Source organism: Microplitis mediator, chromosome 3 (assembly GCF_029852145.1).
Source record: "Microplitis mediator isolate UGA2020A chromosome 3, iyMicMedi2.1, whole genome shotgun sequence".
Lineage (NCBI taxonomy): Eukaryota > Metazoa > Arthropoda > Insecta > Hymenoptera > Braconidae > Microplitis > Microplitis mediator.
In genome coordinates this window covers 93,531-119,224 of record NC_079971.1, presented here as the reverse complement: position 1 = coordinate 119,224, position 25,694 = coordinate 93,531, and the positions used below count along the sequence as shown (strand labels likewise).

The window sequence follows — 25,694 nt, the reverse complement described above, 5'->3', positions numbered from 1 at the left end:
CCCATTTTGGTGGAATTAAAAAAAAATAACGGGGGTAAAGGGGTAGAATGCAGGTTGTAGAAATATAGTCGATAGTCGCATATAGAATTAAGTGATGGTAAAGTAGCCTCAGCGAGGGCTTTCGTTTGTATTTGTATTTGTATAAATCTTTGTTGCTTACCAGTAAGTACCACAAAACTTAAAAAAAAAAGATGGGTCAAGTATTCCGTAGTGAAGCACCCAAGCACCCTTGATTGTTTGTGCGTTCTAACTGGAATAAGTGCTCTTATCTTTTTATTATATTTTTCTCTTCTCATCGGTCTGATGCTTGACTCTTTGTAAACTCACTATATACATCTTTTTATATTATAAAAAATTAAATAACAAAACTCTATCTATATTATTTTCAATACCTGTAAAATCGTTTAGCTGTTTTTTTTTTTATTTGAAAAACAACAAAAATTATAAGCAATAAAATCATGTTTAGTTGTTGAAAAATTTTTAAAAGATTTTTTTTTCTTTTAAGTAAAACAGGCTACACGCTGTGCTTAAACTATGTTGTGGACTTAATAAAAAAAATTATACATATCTATATTCAATAGACAGTGTATAGATGTCAGAAATATTGTATATGTTATTGAATATTCAGGTATATAATATATTTTTTGTTTTATAAAAATATGTCTAAAGCTTTTCTTATAATTTTAAAAAATAATACAAGAATAAAGAGTTTAAAGTCTATATTATAAATTATTATGAACTTTGTGTTAATGGTTAGTAGTAAACATTAAGGGTAGAAAGGTTGAAAACGTCGTCGGACGCGTAGCGGTCAGACGGCGTCTTCTTGTCTATTGCTTTAGATTTAGCTTTATTAACAGGGGTAGAAAGAAAAAAATCGATTCTGCATCCCTTGCGATTGCAACCGAGTGTGGCCGAAGTCTATATACCATGAACGCACATGGACGCACATTTATTAAAGATACAAGTGGACGTGTATGCAGAATTAGAATACATATAATATCTATAGCAAATTGTGAAAAGTGTTATCGATAATTGAGCTAAAAATTTATTATTTATTTGATAATTAAATATTTTAGTAATCATTAAAGTTATCTAGTAGAAATTATTCTCAATCTTAATTTTTAATTCTTGAGTACTGACAGAATCTTATAATCAATTTATAGCTTAAAGGTGATTTACAGATATTGAGATACAAATAGTATAACTGGCTCTAACAGAATTTCATTTAAAAGATGATAAAAAAAATATAGTTGGAAAAAAAATATAAATAAAAAAAGATTACTGTCATTATTATTTTTCTTTAATGTTTTCACATTATCGAGAAGTGAAAGAAAGTGTATATTTTTTTTTGATATATTAAAAATTAAAGCAGTATATTATTTAAAAAAATAAAATATTAATATATAAATAAAACAAAAACTTTTATGAGAACCAGGGACGTTAGTTTAATAGATACGCTACTGTAAAAAATAAAAAAAAATTAGTGGAGGGGGTTGCAAAGCAGCTCAGGTCGAGCCTGGTCGAGCTACCAGCAGCCCAGCAGCCGGAACGGATGAACGGAACGAAACGGAACGGAACGGGGAAGAACCAAGAAATTCGTTTGTGTGCTGTCTCGCTCGTCTCGCTGTCTGGTGTGATCTGGTATGTGTGTGAACAGTCGTGAATGTAATTTACCATCTCTTTTAGTCTCTGTTTTAAAACTTAACTGCCTGGTGCCTGCTGCTTAACTTGCTGCTCAGTGCTCAGTGCTCAGTGCTCAGTGTGGCTCAGTGTTCACTATAATACTACAAATATAAACCCAACAGTTTTTAGTTGTACTTATTTTTTTTTGATTTAGTTGAAGCTGGTAACTGGCAATTACTACTGGTTGTAGATCAACTATGTCCACTCATCATTATAAAATGTTATCATACCTGTCAGTTTACAATGCCTTAAATACTAGAGCTTGTGAATTTTTTATTTTTAATAATTATATTATTTAAATAAATTAACTAGTAAATGATGAATAGTTGCTTATAATGATATGCGATATAAAAAAAAATTATAAAAAACAAAGACCAGATTGATTCATTTGACTTAAAAAATTAATTTCGCTATAAGCAAAGAATAAAAATAAAAAAATAAAATAAAATTGACTCGAATAGAGAGTACACGTGCGGTGGTCGAGGTGGTCCAGGTGGTCCAGGTGGACCGGATAAACCGGGTGGTGATAGTCTCTGGTGCTTGTGTAGTGAGTGGATTTGTTATTGGAACTGGGAACAGATAATTTGGTGGTGCCTTCTCAGTGTAGTTTATTTCGTGATATTACTACTTGTCATGTTAGGAGTACTCAAACGACGTTGGAAACCTTCTAAAAGGTACAAATTTTATTATACATCCATAGATACATATATAGATATAGATATATATTGCTATTATTTACTTATGTTTTATTTTTGTTTTAAATCAAAGTCATAGATTTTAAAAAACGTTAACAACATTTAATTTATATAACGTAACGCGTTTGCCTGTTGAAAAAACGAACAAATCTAACACTGGGGTTAATTAATTAATTAAATTATCTGTCTATTCAAGTTGCCATCTTAAAATATATATATAGCTGTAAGAAGAGTTGTTGTTGTTGTTGTTGTTGTTGTTGTTGTGAAGGCGTATCACGTCAATACATATATATCGCGCAATTCATTCATTCATTCATTCAAGTTTTACGTTACATATATACAACTCTTAAATATATATACTTGTATTGGGCCTCTGGGCTCTTTAAATTCGATCAAATGAAAAAGGAAAAAAAAAATAAAAATAAACCTGAGATAGAATAAAAGTCATACCATACCATTTATATATATATATATATATATATATATGTTGACAGAGAAAAAGAGTAAGATAAAATAAAATAAAAGATGGAAATGACCTCCACTGAGAAGCTGTGTGAGTAGCGCTCACTCTCTTATTCTTCTTATTATTATTATTATTATTATTATTATTAGTAGAATTATATTAGTATTAGCTCCCAAGAGATTGAGCTTTATTGAGTCTCCATGCGTAATTGCGTTTATCATATGGTATATCATATGTATACTACCTACCAACAGCACATTCACTATTTACTGCGTGGAAATATATCTTCTTGCAGGATGCGTCTTTTAAAATTTCGATATTGAATACGCCTGCGCAATCAGGTGCGCATGCCCAATTTTTTTTTTTTTGCGCAAGATTTCTCAAAATCAAACTTATGTCATTTTTTATTTATTTCAAAATTTAGTTACTCAATCTACTTATGTGGGCCTGAATCTTATTAACGCATGCCTATAGAGTAGAATTAAATGTTCTTAAAGAACGTATTTATTCTTTTAACTTGTATTTACCTCATATCAATATGTATTATTTTGGCATAGAAACAGTAAATGAATTCGTTTTTTAATATCGCCTATATGTTAAAATAACAAAAGATATTAACATAATTTAATTATTGGACCGAATTTCTTTTATAATATTACTTTTATAGTGATCGAAATATATTTCGTTGTAGCTGTCCTGACGTAAAAATAAATTTAAAAAAAAATTGTTTCTTGTGTCTTGTTTCTTGTTTCTCGTTTCTCGTTTCCGCTTTCTTTATTTCTTTCTATTTAATTCTTCATTATCATCATCCAAAACAAGTGTACGCCGCAGTGACCATGACGGTGACAGCCGCCGTGAGACCGGATAGAAGCTGGCTCTGAGCTGGTTAACTATTTGTAACTGGCTCGAGATACATACTCGCATACTCAGTTAATTAAATCATGTATATATTTAATATGTACGTAAACAGAGACACGCAAAGTGATTTTCTTTCTAAATTAATAATTTAGTGAGGGCCGAAATAATAAACAAAGAGAAAATAAAAGAGAACAAAATCAATGAGAGAGAGAGGTACGCTTGCATGCTCTTTACCAACACATAGGTATCTTGTATCTAAATTATTATACTCTGTTGCGGATAGCTATTGCGATTGTATTTGTTAGCTATTTCAACAAACCCCTCTGCTTTATTCACGGCGAAACTGACAACCCTTATAAATATACAATATAAACTTCCCTTTGATCATGTTTCTTGTTGTTGACATGCAGTTACTGTTTTATAAATTACTTTTATTTCTCATCGATGTAACTCTGTAAAACTAAATGACAACAACAAAAAATCTAGTACAAAAATAATTAATAACATGTCATGATAAGACATAATCAAACAAATGCAATTACTACAGTATACTGTAAGTCACAAGTCCAAAAAAATTTCCACATATGTATGCAAGCAAACACTACTTGTACCTGCGGTAAAGGAAAACAACTGCACTTATATACTATATATATGTTAATTCTTTACAAAAAAAAAGCACTATTGTGCTGAAATATCATCAATTTTCACTCTCATCTATCTGTTATTATAAATAAGATATTAAAAATCATGGTTAACTTATTATTGTCTCATGTAAATATTCAATATTGTTTCTATGTTTAATTAAGTATTAATTTATGTAGAATAATATGTAATTAGACTTTGATTATTCAGCTACTAAGAAATGCATAATAGTCTTGATAAAACTTTGAAATACAATATTTAAATTGATTAAAAATTCATCATTATATGCATACTTAACTATAACGGCTTACTGATATTTTGATATTAATTAATATATTAAAAATTCAATTCCACTTGATCATCAGTAATTTTATGTATTTACGGTTAGACTTTAACAAAATTGTGTTGAGCATTTACCGAAATATCTAAATTAGTTCTTTTCGATATAAGTAATGTGTATGTCTTAGGATTAATATAAGATAGCCATATTAGTATGAAAAAAAAAAAAAAAAAATGTATTACATCCAAGTCGAGCTGTATCTCTTTTGAATATCACTTCTATTCGGTTCTATTCGGTGGTACATTGGTAATAGTATACCTGAAGCTACTAAATATATACAGATAACGCATTGGTTGTGTATAAGATCCTGATCATATATACAATGTGGTGGTATTTTTTTTAATATGCCGTTTTATGATGATTTACTTGTTATAAGTGTTAAATGACATTTGAAATATAGCAATATAATAAAAAATAAATATTTATGTATATATAGAAATAAAAAATACATAGGCATGTAAAGGTTACAAATAATATTGCACTTGTGGTTTTCATTACGTAGACTCTGTTCGTAGACTCAATTGGTTACGCTGACATGATGGTGTGATTGTGAGAAAAACCGGGAAGACTTGGATGGCAAATAAAGTACCACACCCAATGCGGAAAGTTTTATTATTAAAACAGACAGGTTGGCGTCCTGCTTAGTATAGTTGGTATGATATCGGTGAGATTCGCGTTCGTTGTCGTGACGTAGTGAGGTAGTGAGGTAGTGAGCCATGCACATAACGACGAGCCAAATAGCCAATAGAACCTGAGTTGAGTTGACTTGATATGAGCCAGGATCAACCAGACCCAATACAACAGACAACACACACAATTGATTGTTTGTTGTAACAGCTCATGCCGCTGTTAATTACACATTCACACGTAGTGTATCCCTTCACTGTTTATTTCCGTTTATATATATACTTATCGTTTTGTGTAGTGTTGTGTTGTAACCGTTGTAACTCACATTCTTCGACCTCTGCACGGTGGTCCCTTATTCTTCCTCTGTCTTGGTATTAGTAACAGCGGTAACAGCTGCTTTGTCTGGTTTTGTCATTGCCATAGCAAAATATATATATATACTTGTACTGATGTACTGGAAAAACGGCTATTGAAAAGGGACCCATTTAATTGTTATATATATATCATGTTCAATGCCCTTTGTCTAATGTAACTTTCACCTTGGATATTTTTACAACATATACATTTAATGATACACAGACTGCATCATCAGACTGGTTGTCTCCATGTGTCGTGTGTCATGTGTACCGCGGGTTTTGAACTTACTCAACTTGCTTCAATACCTGTACCTTAAAACACCAGACGATTATTCTGCTGGAAGTAGCTGCTGTTAGCTTACGTGTCTGGTCTGTCGCCGTAACGCCGTAACGCCGTAACGGGAATGTAGTACCGCTTTTTATTCTCTGATGTGATGATTCCTCTTGCCTTTGTATAGAATAATCTTAATATAAGCAATTGCTGAAATTCTTTTTTATATATAAATATCATTTACACATTGAATATGTATGCTCTCTTTATTAGCATAATTATTATCTAATAATATCAGCTATTTATCATAAATTTTTTAAATATGTTTTTAACACGTTTTACTTAAACGTTAAAATACACATAAGTACATACTTGTTTAAAGATCGCATTGAGATCAACTAGATTTTGTTAAATTTTTAAAATAAAAAATACGATAATGTGTTATTTGATTTTAAATATATATCTTTGATATTTGAAATTTGTACAAAATAAAATAATTCGTTGTTGACTCGTACTTTTATCACTACATTGCAATTAGAACACGAGTATGTCGAGTAAAGTTATATGCCCACACGGTAAGTGTATTTATATACACTACATATTTGCCGGGTGTGTCGAGATAGTTTCCTAGTAGACTCAAAATAAACTTTTGGATATATATGTATATATATACAGTTAAAAAAAAAAAGAAAAAAAAATGTAAATTATTAGGACAATAACAACACAGCACAGATAAATATGTAAAATAGTTTGAAGCTTGGTTGATATTACAGTTGTAAAATGATGGTTATATTATTATATGCATCATTGAGATAAGACATAGTAAAAGTAATATAATATAAGGGGTAAGACTAAAAGGCATGCAAACAGATCGACAGACAGCTTTAAATCCTCTTTTTACTCTTACACTCTTGAGGAATAAGAACGTCTAGTCCCTGTAATTTGTACATCAGTACAGTATTGTATAGGTATAGTACAGCAGGTCAGGTCGGCTATTCAAGCCTGTAACTTTGTAATTACGTAATGACTCGACCGCGAGAGCGCGTGCGTGCGTACATCTGCACGACCGCGAATAAAACATAATCATCAGCTTTGTGTAGTTGCTTATTCAAATCTATTTTATCATAGATTCAACCTTTAGGCACCATTTATTTAAATACAATGCATACATATAATTATCTATAAATTCGTATATAAAAAAATAAATAAATAAATAAATAAATATAGAATTGCACAAATGTTGTCTAGTAAAATTTAACTTGGAATGTGGTTGTACTGGCACCATACAAGAATCCCCTGATATAATTGCAACGCAACAGAATAACACTGAGAAGCCTCTACTCTCTATGAGATGCACTCGGCACTCGGATAAATTAGTAACTCGCAGAAGTGTCAGCCGCGGATACGCTCGTTAGTTGACGACTTGCAAATAGTTACAAAACGGAATAAGACGATCCACGCATTGCAATCCGAGCCTTTTCTTCATTTCTATTCGCATATTCAATTTCTAATTCCAGTTAATTTGTTTTTGTCAACACATATTTTTTAGTTATTACTAATATTTATATATAAGAAACTTTATTTTAAATCTTAACAAAAAACAAGACAATAAGTCTATTGTTACGACCAAGGTATGAAATTAAATTTAAGGAAAGTGAATTAATTAAATTTTAGTAAAACAATTTGCGAAATTACTGGAAAGTCTCTTTATCATATCCAATTATTCATTAACCGTATATACAAACAAAAAACTTTTCTTATAAGACAACATACAATTTAGTGTAATAAAACTTAATAACAAGAACTCATTAACCATCAATAAATATCGTATATATAATAACTAAAAAAGAAATATATAAATATTTATAGTCCGAAAATCCGTATACAATATAAATGACAAGTATTAGTAAAGTATAAACAAGTTATAAACATTTTATATTTGCTTTCTATAGGAAGTGACATCATATACCTTCGGATTGTATTATCAAATGGCAATAATTAGGCAAGCATCAGACAGGCGTTTAGTCAACCGGGACTACTTTTTTTAACGCTTGAGGAATGTGAATTTATTTTATTTTTTTGTCTTCATTACGCATCTTTACACTCGTTAACGATTAAATATTTAACACTTCTCATGAGAGATTGTATTAATAAAATCGTATGATTCAATTTTAGTAATCGAAAGATTTTTTTTAGTTTTTAATACCTTTCCTATTATTTATCAATATCGTTTAAATTATTGGTAAATAATAATATTTAATTATGTAAAATTAAAATAAATCCATTATATGATAGTATTACGATAAACTGCAAAACTCAGTTCCAATAATACGAAAAGGATCGATTCTGATGATTTGATCCAACGAAAAAATAAATAAATAAATAATAATATGCAAAGCAACTTTATTGTTATGTGATGTCTGGCGGTTTGGAAACTGTGTGAGTGGCATATCCGTTGGAAATTGCCATCTTTCTCAATAGATGATAAGAAAATATCTTTTTTTTTCTACACTTTACTCGTGATTTATTTCAGCAGGTTACATCTTATATTTCACATTCACACTTATCTGTAGCACATAAAATTTTCGGTATATAAATTTAATTACTGGTGTTTTAGGTCCTCCAATGGACGAGGAAATGAATCATCTATTAGCTCGGATTTTGTCATGGACAAACCACGTTCTGTCCCTTCACCAAGGTACTTATATACTTATTATGTTTTTTTTTTTATTTTATGTTCTGAATATATAAATAAAAATAAAATTTTTTATCCGCTGTTGTAGGCAAATTCATCCCCTGTACGGCGAAAAGGCAGGTCTTTTGGGCTATTATGACGCAGTCGGTAATACGGAAAATTTTCCACCAGCCCCTAACATTGTTGTCGAGGGTGGTAGAATTGAGTTTGTACGCCCTTCACAAGAGAGCACTATTAACAGAAAAAATTCAGTATCTCGGGGTTCACAAACTTGTGTCGAGCAGCTAGAAAAATCCGATTCTGCGAAGGTAATTGTTTTTTTTTTAAATTAATAAGTATATCATTATTATTTCAAGAATTACGAATTAATTCTTACTTAACTATCATTTTATTTTATCTGTTTTTCTATACAAGTCACTATATTTGTTTTTATTCACTTCTACTTATTTTAATTTAAAAATGTTGAAATTTTATAGAAAGTTATTTAAAAAAGCGTAATAATGCGCCTACGCGAACCCTCTGTAGGCGCGCGAGAGAAATTATTATTGTCGTATAGTTTATATTAGTTGGATTATTATTATTATTTATTGAATGTTGAAATCGATAATAATTAGAATTTTTGTTATATTTTACAAAAAATAAAAATTCTAATGTATTCAATTAGTCATTATATAGCACTTAATAATTATTTTATTGTGTACACATAAAAAACTCGTTTAAAAAGTTTCAAAAGGTTGTAAAGATTTATTTAATAGTATTAATTAAAATTGAAAGATGATTAACATATTTATTACTGTTTTAAATTCAGTGGTCTAGACACTATAAATGATTTATCAACATAAAGGGAATAAGAAAATCTATCACGTTTTAAGTACACGTAGTATATTGGCTTTTGACTCATACTGACACAATATATAACTTTACACTTATGTTTACGTTTACACAATAAAGCAAATTAAAGTAATAAAATAAAATAAATCTACAAAAAAAGTTAACTCCTGAGGGCTGTTATCCAAAACATGACGGACGACAATCCTAAAGTCACCCTACATTTATTGTGAGACAAAAAAATTAAACGAAAACATAAAGAAAAAATGATTATTAGTATTTTATTATTATCTGTAATCTTAGATATTAGATCATATATAATTTCACATTACTCTTAAAGAAAAATATATATATTTACATAAATAAATATTTTTTTTTTATGCTTTAATTGATTAATACATTTAATTAAATACGAATGCGCTGTTGATTTAAAATAATACAAATTCAATTTCCTAATGACTAACAGAAGAAGAGTAGCCATCCGAACAGTTGGGTTTAATTTCAAAATGTAAACGTATATATATTTATCTATCGAAGTCTATACAGCGGATGGGCAGTTCGTTAGCCAAGCGAGCTGACATTTATACATTTAACTTGTATGATGTTTTAAATTTTATCTATCTAAATAAATTTGAATTCACTCTGAACTGGAAAAAAAAAGAAAAAAAAAAAGACAAAAATTTTTCAGCGTGAGTAAAAGAAAGTGAATTTTCACGTGAATATATATAAGAATATTTATATAGACACGTCAACATTCGTCTGCTAGCGGCACAATCTCAGGACCAAAGGCTAACTCTCATCATCTCTCTTGAGAGCATCGTGCCGTTAAAATGCCCCGACGACTGTTAGTGACAGCTCGACAACCAGCAGCATCGACAAACAGTCACTAACAACATGATGGCATGATGAGGGTCGATGAAAACCACCTTATCTATGTGATATATTATATTTTTATCAAGTGCAAAAAAGTATATCAAAGTAAATTATTGAATAAATATTAAATTAATTAAACCCTTGAGAATAATGATTTTTACATAGATTGGAGTATTTGCTGGCGAAAGAGGAACACTAAAATATTATTATCACGTGCGTGTGCTTATACACAACTTAATTAACTCTCAAAGCCTCTTTGCACCTGCTTTTATGATAATAGTAACATGAGATCGAATCTATATGTTTCAAATACTTAAAGTGACAAAAAATAATAAAAAAAAAATAGTTGTATGATGTTGACGGTTGGTAAAATTGGCAAGGTGCAGGTACAAGTAACTACAGCCGGCTGGTTCAATAAACTCTTTTTCACCTTGCTGTATGATCGTATACTCGTAAATACATATATTATATTAGCAAGTGTTAGTCAGCTGGTGAGTGATATTTACGAATTATAATGGTAATAATATTTTTTAGCTCTACTAACTATTTAAATCAAAAATTAACATTATGTTATTTTTGTGGTCAAGCTTTTTTTATACATATTACAATAATATATAAGAGGACGCGTTACTAGCTGTAAAATAAGGATAACACTTAGCTCTTGATATGAGAGCGCAAGAGAATGCTGTCGCTTTATAAACCAATACAATAAGTTGTATTGGATAGTGTCTTGATGTTGACGAGAACCGGCGCCGGTTTCAGCACACGCTAGTCTATATTATATCTTGTTTTATATATTATCCCTTTACTTTGATTCATGAATACTCGTCACGCTGTACCATCTATAGACCAGTGTAAATTATACATTAATATCTGTGTATGTCCAAAATAACCAACTTTGTTTCAAATTTTTACAAATTCTTATGATATATAAATCTATATGTAGATAGATAGATAAATATATTTATTTGATCCCAGAGCCGTAGCTCCCTGAGGACCATCGAAAAATCAAAAAAATCTTATAATATATATATATAGATTATACATATGTTATGTTTTACAGTTTTAACAAAAAGATTAATTGATTAATTATATGTATATAATGTGCCATTTTTAATTTACAAAAGGTTACCAATAGATTTAAACAAACTATAGTTAGTAGCCCTTGTTATATATTTTCAGTTTTACTCTTACAAAGAATTCTTACAAAGATGAGATGTAATAAATAATTATATAATATTACTTTCTAAAAATTTTAATGTGATATTCTGAAAGTATCAGTGTAGGAAAAGGAAATTTTTTAATTTTTAGTTATGTTATTATAACTATCCGTTAATAAAAAAAATTTTATTATCAAATTAAAAGAAAAATAAAATTAATTTGTTTTTTTTTTTTTAACCACTGGCGGCAGTAGCACCTTTTATATCCTGTACTTATTCTTAATCATTAAACATTTTTAATAAAAATACCGTCGTGCATTTCTGTTTATTATGTTTGAATTTTCATAGATAGTAATATATGATTAGATGATTACTTGTATTCAAATACTTTTATATATGCATGTATAATATAATCTTGCGTGCTAGAACGCCACAATTTTTAAGCTCTTGAGTATAGGATTGAAGATTATACTTTTAAAATTTTCTCATATTCTTATTTTGCCAATAAGTACTTGAAAAAAAAAAAAAAAAAAATATATCAATACAACTATTTTCTATATACTATAGAGCTCTAACACGCAAACAAGGCACTTAGTCATTACACATATTTACATCAAAATAACTTTGTTGTAAAATTTATTTATTTTTTTTAAAATAAATGCTAACCGGGAAATTTATTTTACCCCCATCCCAATAATGACTCTTTACCATACCTGTTATTCTTTTATTATCTATAGTTAAAAGTAATGATTATAATGATATACCTCAGTGATGCGTGACGTATTGAATTTTTTTTTCTCGATACTCGTGGCTCGAATTTTGAAAAGATTCTCTATATAGTATATAAATGTTTAATAGTACATAAATAAATTAAATTGATCAATAATTTGTTATTTATATGCATTACATATGAATATGACAAATGTTTGCATAGTATAGTAACAAAAAAGTAATAAAGTGATAAAATAAAAAGGTTTATATGTATAATACATATTATAAATTTTTGTATGTTTTTATATAAATTAATAATAATAATTACTTTGAGATATCCATTGCGACAAGGTAGACATGACCGTTTAATATCAAGGACTTTTGTATACACAAGAGAAAAAGAAATATAAAAAATTATCCAAAGAATAATATGCTAATTAATTGACGGCATGTTATTCGGCATTTTCCTGCCACTGTTAATTATGAAAATAGTCAGAAGAGCTTCCTAGGACCTCAAAACGTCGACATTTGATGAAAACTCGGTAGAACTCAGTGTCAAGAGGACGAAACAGGACGAGACTCCGAGTTTTGTCTGTCCGAAAATAAGTTTCTACCTCCGGACGCTCCGGACTTTATTAGAGTTTTTCCTGCTAGAATTCACAGTATGCAGATGAGGTGATATTAAAAACTAGAAGAGTAGTATAACGTGCTTTCACCAAGTTAGGGTTGAATCGGAACTACGTGACTCGACATGCAAATATTACTTGCTTCTGTACATTAAGACTATGTATATTTTATGGTATACACCAACTCTGTACTCTGTGGTTCCTCGCGGTCATTTCCTATTTATTATCAATCACATTATATTATTGAGATATTATTTCTGTAATAGTAAATACGTAAAGTTTCAAGTTAAAATCTACACAAAGACTATTTTTTTCTATATTTACGTATTCGTGTCAATTTCTATCCCAATACTCAAACAATAGAGATTTTTTCTATGTAAATATTTTAACTAACATAGGAAAAATATTAATTTATTTTTTCCTTGTAGTTAGTTTAATTAAGTAAATTTAAAAAAGGAAAAATCCCTTTATTTATTGAAGCTTCATTGACATTTCTAAATAACTGTCGTATAAATAAAATATTTACAGTCTTATTTAGTTTTTATTCATTAATTTTCTCATCGCCAAATCTTATGATCGTATTTCTTGTCAATGATATTTACCATGTTAGAATAATCACTTCGAATGATATTAATTTATAATATTTATAATTAAATAAAAAAATTATATTTTTTGTTTTAGGAGAATCTTGAAGAGAGAATCCGAGAATTGGAAAAAATTTTACAAAATGAACGAGCAGGAGCCCTTCGAGATCGTACCACAATTACTAAACTACAGTTAAAAGTAATTATTTTTTATTTATACATATATAAAATTAAATATAAGAAATTAAAAATATAAATTATTTAAACACTTGTACATACAGTATATTACAATCTCAGCAACAAAATTTATATCACAAAATATTTATAAATATCTATACCTATATACCACTTTAATATCTATGTACTAATTTAAAAAAGAATAATTACAATTTAAAATGTTAATCTGAATTTACTCATGTGACGTTATCAACGTAAAACGTTCTCAGATCTATCTTGTAGATAGGCCTTGCTATAACAATTTATTTACAGTGCGCAAGAGACCCTTACTATATATTTTTCAACTATATGTATATATCCGTGTCACCCTAAAATGTTTAAGAGATAAAGTTAATTGAATGGCACGACAGTCCAGGAAGATATTTTCAGACACCAAAATAAAGAGATCAGAAAAAGATTAAGAAAAGTAATACAATATTAACGCAATAGTATATATTATAGAGTTTGTTAATTTTACCTCAGTTAAATTATATATTCGGTGTGCTATTGAATTTGGTAGATTGCCACCAAAGTTTTAATCGGCAAAAGTTTGATGGGGTGGATATTTATAAATGTAAAAATAATTACAAGACTTTACTAATATTTAATCATCATCACATTTTTTTTTTCTTTTTTCGTCTGGTATATATTATATATTTCTTTTATTGAGAGCCAGTTTAGTTGTATACGTTAAAAATTATTTTATTTATCACAAATAATAAGCCAATAAAATTTTTAAATTCAACATTTATGAACACACATATAAATGGTATTACTATTATTAGTACTATTAACTGTTTCTCTGCCCTGCATGTTGGAAAGATTTTCGGCGCCATTCGGGGCTTGATATTATGTATTCTGACGCCTACTCGATATCGACCGGTTCACGTAAATAATGTTTTACTTTTATCTTTGTAAATTTTATGTTAAATATACATATACATTCTTTACGCGTTTATTTATATTTTTTGTCTTAATTTATTTATTTAACATTACCCAAAGAAAAGCAAAAAAAAACTCACCTGGGCCTGCTTACGAATAAATAAATAAAGAAAACAACATTAGCTTATCAAAAATTCAATGAAACGATAAGTTTCTGCAAATAACTTTAATGATAAATATAAAAGAGTAGATTTTAGATAACTAATAGTTGGTTTTAATGATTTTTTAAAAGTCAACTCTTGGTAATAAACTAAATTAATTGCGAGTGCCTCATCTAGTTTTATTTATATTAATTTCCAACGGGATAGCCATTGCCCACTGATTAGATACATATTTTTTCTTTTTAAGTTAATCTGACCCTAATAAATTTTTGAAAATTAAAAAAAAAAATGATTATTATTCCACTAATTGCAATCAATAATTATGTATTATTTTATTTATTTTACAACGTAGAAAATATACATACATATGTTGAAAATTTTGTAGCTGTTATCATTATTATTCTTATTGTTATCATTAAAGATATAATGCCGTTTAACACACATGTGATAGTTGTATATATTTACGGTATTTTTAAAAAAAACTATACAAGTTAGAAAGGTTTAAATACGCAAGCGCATAAAACATTGAGGGGTAGCTGACGTATATTACTTAGGGTGAGACTGAATTTTCGAGGGAGCTTTTTAACTCTTACCTTTAGCTGCCCTACAGTAGTCCCTACAGTCAGTACGCCGGCGTCCATGACGCGTGACGCATTTTTTATTTGTTTTTGTGCGCATTTCAACACGTTGTTATAAATAAATAAATGATAAATATTTAACATAAATAAATTATTTTTTTACTTTTTATAGAACGATTATTTTTTCGTTGTATTTTCTTTAAAGAGGGAAAAGAGAGGCGGTTTATCACTTTTATAAAAAATGAATACGTTTATACTTGATTTTTGTGAAATAAACTCACATCACTGATATTTTATTGTTATATTAACTATGTACCGTTTAGAACTTGCCCAAAGTTTTAATACTCTCAGCATCGATGTTGAAACGCGTGACTCGCGTGGATACCGCGTAGATAATTCAGTATAGACATTACATATAATCATAAAAATGAGCTTTGCATAATTGTACTACTGCGTATAACTTTGTTATAAGTTTTATTTGTAATATTTAATATTTACACAACTAATATGTTAAGTACAAATACATATTAATATCTGCTATATCTATAAAAAAAAAAAAAAAAAAAAACTGTAAATAAAATTAATTAATTAAGCTACAGTTAACAAGTACATAAGTATCTCCACTGTAATAATAACTGCAGTTATTTAGTACAAAATAAAACATTCGTTTTTAAAAATTTTTTTTTTTTTTAATACAAATTTTGTACATCTAGTGTACATTTGAACGTGAGATTATTGTTATTGATTGAGAAAATATCATGAAAGCTATAGCTTTAAATTGTTGATTATTGTTTGCTAAAAAATTTGTGGAGCCTGGCCTCAAATAGTGAATACAAAAATAATAATAGGGGACCGGGTAGACAAGTGAAAGGGAAAAGTGCAATTTTACCGAGTTACTGCCAGTACAAGGTCAGATAGATAGCTAGGCAGCTAGGAAGCTAGGCAGCTAGGCAGCTAGGCAGGGTGGCCGCCCGTGTGCGCGGTTGGGGTGGAGTAGCAGGCGGAGGGGTTTCACCCTCCGCGATATCACAACGGGGATGTCCCGGCAACGAGGCAATCCCCCGGACCGACCACGCATCAAAAACTCATCGTCTCATGGGCACCAACTTTACTAAACTCACTAGGGTGAGTCTTATATTATACACATAGGCCAGATAGGTACACAAAAAAGAAAATGGGTGTGTTCTTCAGATAATTTTTGTTATTAAATACGCATGCGCAATAAGATGCGCTTGTCCAATTATTATTATTATTATTATTATTATTTTTTCGTTAAATTTGAAAATTTTAATTTAATTTATTTTTAAATAATTACCGAAATTACTTGACTACATTCTAGAGGTCTAACCAGTGGAGAATTATAAAAATAAGAGAAAGGAAAAACTTTTTTGGGTCTTGGACTCTTGACAGCCACAAGCCTCTGATCATCTCTCTAGAAAATCTTGGAAAATTCTTCGTGTATCTTGTCCATGTGTCAACCGAAAATTTTTTTTGCACACCTCAAGCGCGAAAGCGCTGAGGGTGCTTTGCTGACGGTTTTTTTATTTTGTTGACTGATTATACTTCAGCCGTCTATTTTCAACGTATATTAGGCCAATTTTTTTTTGTTTCTATGAATTTGATTTATATAATATATTTTTTATCTAAGAAAAAAAAAATGCCAAAGTTGTTATTTTCCCTCCCGTTTCAAGGCTTGAGGCTCCCTATTGCGTATCCTAGTAAATTTAAATGATAATAATTACAATAAAGAAGGGAAAAAATCAAAACTAAGAGATACTTAATTATATAATGTTGATATTAACTTTACTGTTTTTTTTTTTTTTTTTAATCATCTTGTGCTTACATACATAAATAGATTTTCAATAGGTGATTATGAGTATATACATACTGTGGTGTATTTATTTTCAAACTTATCTTTACGATAAATTTTATCGTTAATGTTAAGCTTATAGTTGAATATATAAACTACTAGTACCGGGTATAAGAGATTATTGTCAATAAAGTTTATCAAATGAGATTATAAATTTAAAACGATTACTTGCTGCGATTATAAATAAATTACGATATATATCTTTTCTTGGTCTTGATATTTATCAATGGCAAGATTATTATAATTATCAGGTCAGGCATAAAATAAAATTATGTTTTAATTTGTTACGAAAATCTAAATTATCTAGGCTTATTTATTGTAATATGAGTAGATCAATGATAAAGTAATACTTTGATGATTCAAAAATCGAAATAGGATTTTGTGTTAGTATAAATTATAAATATAAAAAGATGAATAAATTAAAAAGTAATGACATTACGAATATACGTAGCGTGCTGAAGTTATGCTGGTCAAACCGATGAACAAAAAAAAAAAAATAATAAAAATAAACAAATAAATAAAATTTGTGCAAATGGTATGCGGTCAGAATGATTTAAAGCTTCTATAAATCTGTTGGGACATTCTTGAAACCTTACTCCAAAAGATTAGTCTAGAATATATATCAGATAGATTGCTTTTACACTACACAGTTACTAGAATCTGCTTTATTCGTCGATATGTTTTTTTCGACCAGTCGACGCTTAGACAATGAACGAATTAAATAAAAACTTAGACAATTTTATACTACAAACAATCCTATGGAAACTTATTATCTATTATTTAAAATGTATAAAAAAATAAATAAATAAAACAGTTTATTTAAAATATAAATTACAGAGGGAGGCGACACTACGAGATGTGGAACGAGAACGTCGACTACGATTGGAAGCCGAGTCACGGGTACGGGACGCTACGGCTGAAGCGGAACATGCGAGGGCGAGGGTACATCATCTTCAACGCGAACTTTCAAGGTAAATTGCTAGTGTTATATTTAAAAGTAAACAATAATTTTGATATACCTAAGAAAAAAATCTTAAAAACGGTTGACCCTAAGGGAAAACTCAAAAACTTTCCTCTGTTTTCAAGCTCAGGGTATTGAGTCTAGATTTTCTATAAAATTTCTATAGAATTTCTTATACGGCGATCCTGATCAAAATTAAGGCGTTCGTCAGATGTTTGAAGGCCTCGAGGTTATCAGGCAAGTCTTCTGGAAAAACGCTATAATACATAGAAGCAAATGAAAAAAAATTTCTTCTCTTCGAGCTCAAAAAACTGTTAAACACGACAGACTTTTTTCGAAAATTTTCATAGCGGGAAGTTAAAAAATAAATAAATAAAAAAAAACTAGTTAGGTAAAATATATATACATCTATAGTTTACTCTATAGTTTACCCATAGGTCTCGAATAAATAACGAAGCAGCCGCGTTACTGTGGGAAGCTGGTAAGCAATAACCACCGGACGCTTGCGGTAAATCATCAATATTGGCTCGGGGCCAATAATACATTGCGTTTTCGATGAATGGCGATTTATAGAATACATACTATATTATCAGACTTACGGGCACATATATACATAAATCTAGATAATACTTGTTCAGTTGAAAGCGTAAAAAAGCTCACATTTTTTTTTTGGTCCCAATATCATTACTATTATTGTTATTATTTTTGTTAAAATAAGTCCAGTGACTTGGATTAATCTTTAATTATTTGTTAATACAACAGTATAATATTATATTACATAATGAGAATAAAAAATACAATATATAATGATGAGTATGTATCGTGACATCACTCCTATAATTATAGTTAATCCTTTTATATATAATATCTAATATTATACATAGAATATAACATTTGAGCAAGACTAATTTTTATACCATTCGATTCTTATTTAGCAACTTGTCAATATTATTGTTAATGAGAATAAGTATTGTGTACAATAGTTGTGTCAATAAAATATATAAAGCATTTGTAACTTTTCGGCATAAATCGACAAGCGTTCGCTCAAAGGAGAAACTCTGAGTAAAGATTTTTCGTAGAGGAATAAGATGAACCTTTTTATAGATTTAAAAACACATAACTATTTAAATAAAAATTACAATCGAAAATCGCAAAGAAATTGAGAAAAAAAAAATCGTGAATTCAAAAGTTTAAATAATTTTCATAGGCGTACATCTGAAGTCGACTAAATATTTTTACAATTTTAAAAATGTCAATTTTTTTTATTTCTTTTTCTCGGAGAAAATCAACATTAGTTGACCTAAAATATATATATATATATATATATATATATATAAATATATTTCAGGTTAGTAATTTCAAAACGCAGTAGAGCAAAAACGAGATCACTCAATGCAACAACTCGATGTATCATCGAGTGAATGGCATATGTGCATCGGGTATTGTTCCTCTTTTCAAACCTACCTGTCGTCTTTATGGTACCATACTACTACTACTACTACTACTACTATTACCTCTACTTATATTACTGCTGCTGCTGCTGTTGCCATTGCTCTTATAGTGTTATCGATAAATCAAGTGCATTCTTTTGTATATACCCAAGTGGCAGCAGATAATAAGACACGTAAAATTGCTATTGTCTCAGTTATTAATTTATATCCCATAATTAAATTTATTAGATATCTCAAAAAATTTAAAAAAAATAATATTTTTTACTTTAAATCATCTCTATATATACATACATGGTTTTTATATTGCACATGTGTACTGTTTAGAGTAAAAAAATATTAAGGAAACGCTCTAATCAATAATTCTGATGTTGTTTTGAATTGTTCAATTTATACTATCATTTAAGAAAAAAGATTTATTTAATATTTTAAGGATGGAAGAATCATCTCGGGGATTGCTACAGCACAAACAAAAGGCGGACCAGTTGAAACAAGAAAGAACAGCACTTACAATTTCTTATGAGGTAAGAAAAATAAAATTTAAATAAAAAACCCTTTCTTTTTTTTTTGTATTTTTAAATAAAATGAAAAATGAAAAAAAAAATATAAAACAATGCTTGTACATGTAGTAGCTCATATATATTGAGCAATGAAATATCGAACCCACTTATATATCTACTCACTACAATAATTTTTCTTGAGTACTATATCAGGTCCCTTTGATACGGTAAAGTTAAGTGGGACATAGAACAGAGAATATATGAACAATTGAAGCCACGGCATAGTACAAGATTACTTTTTAAACAAAAGGTTTCTTTTCATCTAATAAAAATGGCAAACAATGAAAAAAAAAATTAATATTTTTCACTTTATTTTAGTTAAATAAATATATAATTTTCATAAAAATATATTGGTGGTGGTGATTATATATTATGAAATATTTCAGACCCGTATACATCAATGTCAAGCACAGATATCCAAGTTGCAACTAGAAAATGAGTCGATACGAGGACAATTGAGGGGCTTAGAGGCTGCTTGTGTTGGTGAAGTACATGCTGCTCTTGTTGCTAGACTTGCAACTTTAGAAACTGAACACGTTGCTCTTGCTAGAGATGCGGATGCTCAAAGAAGACAATATGAAAGATGTCTTGATGACGTTGCTAATCAAGTTGTTCGAGCACTACTCTCTCAAAAGGTATAATCAATATTTTAAATATTAAAAAATGTTAAATAATTATATAATTTTAATTCAGGGTTTAAGAGAAGAAATAGGAACACTTCAAAGGCGTATACATGAATTAGAAACTCAAAATCGAGCACTTTCTGAATTATTAGCTCAAACAACAACTAAAGCTACAACAACAACAACAACAACAACAACAGAAAATAAATCATCAGAATTAATTAGAGGTATCATTGAAGCAGGGCCTAATGCATTAGTTGCTGCATTAGGATTTAACACTAGTGCAGCATCTTGGGTTCCATTACCAAGACCACGATCACTCAATCTTAAAATACCTACTGTTATCACAGCCACTAAATATAAACGTCATCGATCTATAGGTATATTATTATTATTGTTATCATCATTAATAACAATAATAAAATTAAAAAAAAAAAAAATGATTGTTATTTTCTATAATTTAGGACAAAAAATATCTGAAGAAGAAGGTAGTGAAAGTCCTGAGAGTATTAACAGAGACGAAGGTTATTCTACAATGTCATCAGATGTCCAGGGTGAAGGTCCACGAGGTCAAGAGCCATCAAGAGGATTAGAAGATCTTAAAGAAGCGACAGATGAAACTGAAGCTGATTTATCTCCAGATGCACGACTCATTGCTTTAGATACTGAAGATCCAGATATTATTTTTTTTCCTCTTAATCTTACCGTTGGAATAAATTCAAGACATAGTTATCCACCTTCTAAACAATTACTCTCTTATCAACATGTTATGCCAAGTTTTTCCGACAGTCATCTTTATCTAAAACTAACAACATCAAACATAAAAAGTTCACCATGTTGCAATATTCAAAGTCCTACAGGATCATCATCATTATTTTTTGTTGAAGAAGATGGATGGGATACTGATTATGTTCAACAATGGTTAAGGTATAATTGTATTAAATAATAATTATTTCTTTTATTTATTTACACTTTTATAAAAATTTATATATTTATATAATAGGTTAGATGATTCAAGAAGTGCTCAACAACATCGTGATCTATTGGAATTAGAGTACGACAGAGCAGAATTAGAAGATTGGAGTTTCTCATTGTCAACAGATGATTTAAGAAGTGAGTCATCATCGTCATTAATTTGGAAAGAAGAAAATCGTAATCCTTTTATATCATCATCTACACTTGCAGCTATTAAAGAACAAAATCCTATTGAATTGGAAGAGGATGCTAATGAATGTTTATGGAATGGAGCTAGTTATTTGGCTGATCGTACTGGTGGAGAATTAGTATGTATATACAATATATTTAAATAATAATAATAATAATTATATAAATATAATGTTGTTATGTGAATTATATATAGGTTGCACTTTTAATGGATGCTGGAACGACAGGTCCTTGGCCTTATGCTTCAAGTCCCGGTGCGTCTTGGAGTAGTGGAGAAGAAGGTATTCTTGAGAGTTCCAGTAAAAGATCATCAGCAGCATTATCAGGTTGTGGCAGTGATGATCCTGATTCACCCTCAATCGGCACCGACTTTACACGTGATTTTTATCGGCTAGTCAAATTTGAAAGTACCAAGAGCCTTGCCAGCACGTCTTCCAAAAGTGGCAAACAATTGCCGCCTGATCGAGAACAAGCCCTTCAAAGTGTCTTATCTTTTATTGCAGAACAACAAATGTACCTCACTGAAATGCCAAATAATTCTGATAGTAAAAAATTTGACCAAACTCATTCTATTCAAGGTACATACTTATTATACGTATTAGACAAATTTATATTATATATAGTAAATATAAACATTAATTATAATTTTTAGTTTTAGACTATGATTATAGTACGAAAAATGACTCGACAATAATATCATCACCGTCATTAAATGAACAACAGCAAGTGTCTTTTGAAAGATGTGAAAGAAATTCAGCTTACTGCTGTTGCATCGAATCTTCAGATAAACTATCTGCCAATATTTCTAATTATAGTAGCAATAGTATTAATAGTTGTAATTTCTTGGAACCCTATGATGAAATTAAAACTGTTGAAAATTTACATCAAGATAAAATTATTATTGAACCTTGTGATGTCGGTAGTAGTATCAACAGCAACATCAATGCTAATCAACTCAATTTTTCAACTTTAACCACATCTTCTTCTACAATAACAACAATAGCAGCAGCAGCGGCAACAACAACAACATCATCATCATCATCATCATCATCAACAACGACAACAGAGCTAGGTGCAGTACCTGAAGAGGATGAAGAGGCCGTAACTTCATCGACTCCTAGTACAGTTGTAAGATGCGCTGTTAAAATTTCTTGATTTAACATCATTTTCATCTTATCATCACCATCATCATCATCGTCATCATCATCATCATCATCATCATCTTGTCATCACCATTATTATTGTTATTATTGTTGTTGTTGTTGTTGTTATCATCAATGTCGGCTAAAACATTGCTATTATATTATTATCAGGTGAGTCCTGTAAGAACATCATTATTTATTGAGGGACTAAATCAATCTTTGAGCTTCCACGAGCGTGCCACTTCTAAAGACGTTATCAACGAACTAAATAGGATGATAAGAAAAGGCGAGGATAATCAAATAAATAACCAAGATCCATCAATTAAACAAGTTAAAACATTGGAAAAACTTGATCTAGCCTGCTGCTGTCCCACTGGATGGGTTCACGTTGAACGTGATATTGACTTTACCGACCCAAAGGTAGTAGTAAAACATAAATAGTATTTATTTAAATACATTTTATTGTATAGAAAAAATTTAATTATTGTAGTTGCTGTACGTTTGTTTTTTATTTTAATATTAATGAAATATATGTATATATTTTTTTTTATCTCGAAGGCTAGAGCGAATCTTTTAGACGTGATGTTGGCAAGCAGTGAAAGCTCTTCAGCGGCGTCGAGTAGTGCAGGATCTGCTGCAGGCAGTGATTCAGGTGATGAGCCTTTACCTGATTATCGTTATCTTCATCGACTCCATCGTTATCGTCGTCAGAAGAAAGGTTTGCATCATCATTTATGATACTAATTAGATTTATTAAACCATTAACTATTAAATTTTAATGCTCAATTATTCACCAATTAATATATTAAGCTTTATTAAATATATTTTTTTAAATTTTTTATTTAAATTATTAATATAGTTATTATTTATAATAATAATAATTGTTATTATTTTTTTTATACTTAAATTTTATTTTATGTGAGATATAAAATAATCCACTAATTCAATTTTATATTATATTAGACCTTTAAAAACATTATGAATGCTTGGATTTGCTATACTGCTTTTAATCAGCTTTCGTATTTGGAGTACAGATTTTTTTTTTTAAATTATTTTTTTCTTATATATAGCACAATTAATAATCATACTGCATATTTACAATTATTCAATTGATATTCATCAAATCAAATCTTATATTTTGAATATCCACATAAACATACACACAAATCTAAAATGAATAAATTCATCACATAATCAACATTTGTACAAAGCCGTTTCGTTATTTTCTGTTCAGATGGTAGCGCCTATGCAGTGTGCTTTGATTGTCACGAGAAAAGCTATGTAGTTCGGCTTAGTGACGATCAATTTTTATAATACCACAAAGAAAAAAAAAAAGAAAAAAAAACAAAATAATTATTACAAGAGGAAAAATTAAAATTTGGTGTTAATTAAATAAAGGAACTAAGCCGATCTACTCAGTGCCTATTAGAGCTGCTGTAATATAGGAGTGAGAGCGAGAGCGAGAGCGAAAGAGAGCGCGAAAGGAAGGAGAGTGAACGCAAGGGGGGAGAAAAATGTTTAAAATCCTCGAGACGTGTTGACCCGCTGCTGCTTCTGGTGTTTCATTCAGCAACAGCAATCCAAGCCCATCGTTTTTTACGGATATCATCAACCTGGAACACTTCTTCAAGACCCTCTATCATTGAACGTGGTCAAGATTTCTTTGTAAGATACGGGGAAAAGGAACGTCAAGCAGTGGCATATTTTGACTTTCTTGATGAGATTAATTCACAGTCAATATTATCATCATCATCATCATCATCATCATCATCGTCATCATCATCATTATCAACAGTATCTACAGCATCAACAACTGATGAACTTGAAAATTTTGTTCCTAGCACAAACTATATGAAAGTGTCGCCACTTTTAAAAATTTGTGAGATAAATTTTATTAAATATAATGAAAATAATAATAAATAAAGGAGCTTAGATTGAAACATAATACAAAATAGAATAAAGTTTAATTTTCTATATATAAATTTATGATAAATTGGGTATTAGATTATTTATTTAATATTTATGTAGATTATTAATTTATAATTTGACTTATTGTCTGTAAATATATTGTATTGGCAACTATTCTATATGTATAAAAAAAAAAAACCAAAAAAGAAAAAAAAAAAAAAAAAAACAATAATATAAACATTAATTTATAACTATAAATGATCCAAATCAGACAATTATTAAACATATTAAAAGATATGTTAGTAATTGTGTGTTGTAGTAATTGTGTGTTGAAAAAGAATAATAATATTATTAATAATTTAATTTTTTTAGTTTATATAGTAATATACACAGAAAAAGTCTGATAGGGTATTTTAAATGTTTAGAAATTATAAATGATAAATTTAAAAAATATAAAATCTTATTATTTCACATCATTCCTTTATAGTAGAAAACAAAAAAATTTTGTTTCATGTTATAAGTAATAAAATTGAGTTTTAAAATATTTATTTAAATTGTATCACTTGATAAATAATGACAAATAAAGGAATACTATTAGTATAAATTAATTTTAAATATAAATTGTAAATAGAATAATGTATTATAGATATTAAATTATTAATTACGGATACTTAATAAATAATGACAATATATGAAAAAAATAAACAGAGTCTTGTTTTAATTTTTTTAATTCCTCAAAAAATATATGTTTATAATTTTATTGAAATGT

At 29.0% G+C, this 25,694-nt stretch overlaps 1 protein-coding gene across 5 annotated transcripts; it reads left to right on the top strand.

Annotated features, from left to right (window-relative positions):
• Nucleotides 1-1,351: 1,351 nt before the first annotated feature.
• LOC130664845 (serine-rich adhesin for platelets-like) lies at nt 1,352-25,448 on the top strand. Of its 5 annotated transcripts, XM_057464980.1 has the most exons (16): nt 1,352-2,357; nt 8,553-8,633; nt 8,719-8,938; nt 13,510-13,611; nt 17,957-18,090; nt 19,962-20,052; nt 20,475-20,723; nt 20,782-21,091; nt 21,176-21,638; nt 21,715-21,824; nt 21,897-21,994; nt 22,072-22,453; nt 22,528-23,003; nt 23,189-23,437; nt 23,576-23,735; nt 24,588-25,448. In XM_057464980.1, the coding sequence occupies exons 1-16, from the start codon at nt 2,317-2,319 to the stop codon at nt 24,938-24,940; spliced, it is 3,519 nt and encodes a 1,172-aa protein (XP_057320963.1). In that variant the 5' UTR covers nt 1,352-2,316; the 3' UTR covers nt 24,941-25,448. The 5 variants fall into 5 exon arrangements, with proteins under 5 accessions (XP_057320963.1, XP_057320965.1, XP_057320962.1 ...); XM_057464982.1 differs by having other exon boundaries at nt 1,353-2,357; nt 21,715-21,994; nt 24,416-24,727; XM_057464979.1 differs by having other exon boundaries at nt 1,356-2,357; nt 21,715-21,994; nt 24,588-25,446.
• The last annotated feature ends 246 nt before the right edge of the window (nt 25,449-25,694 follow it).

Coding starts and splice junctions, on each gene's coding strand:
- LOC130664845 (XM_057464979.1), top strand. CDS start 2,317: ATGTTAGGAGTACTCAAACGACGTTGGAAACCTTCTAAAAG. Junction 2,358..8,552: donor CGTTGGAAACCTTCTAAAAG/GTACAAATTTTA, acceptor CTGGTGTTTTAG/GTCCTCCAATGGACGAGGAA. Junction 20,724..20,781: donor GAGCACTACTCTCTCAAAAG/GTATAATCAATA, acceptor ATTTTAATTCAG/GGTTTAAGAGAAGAAATAGG.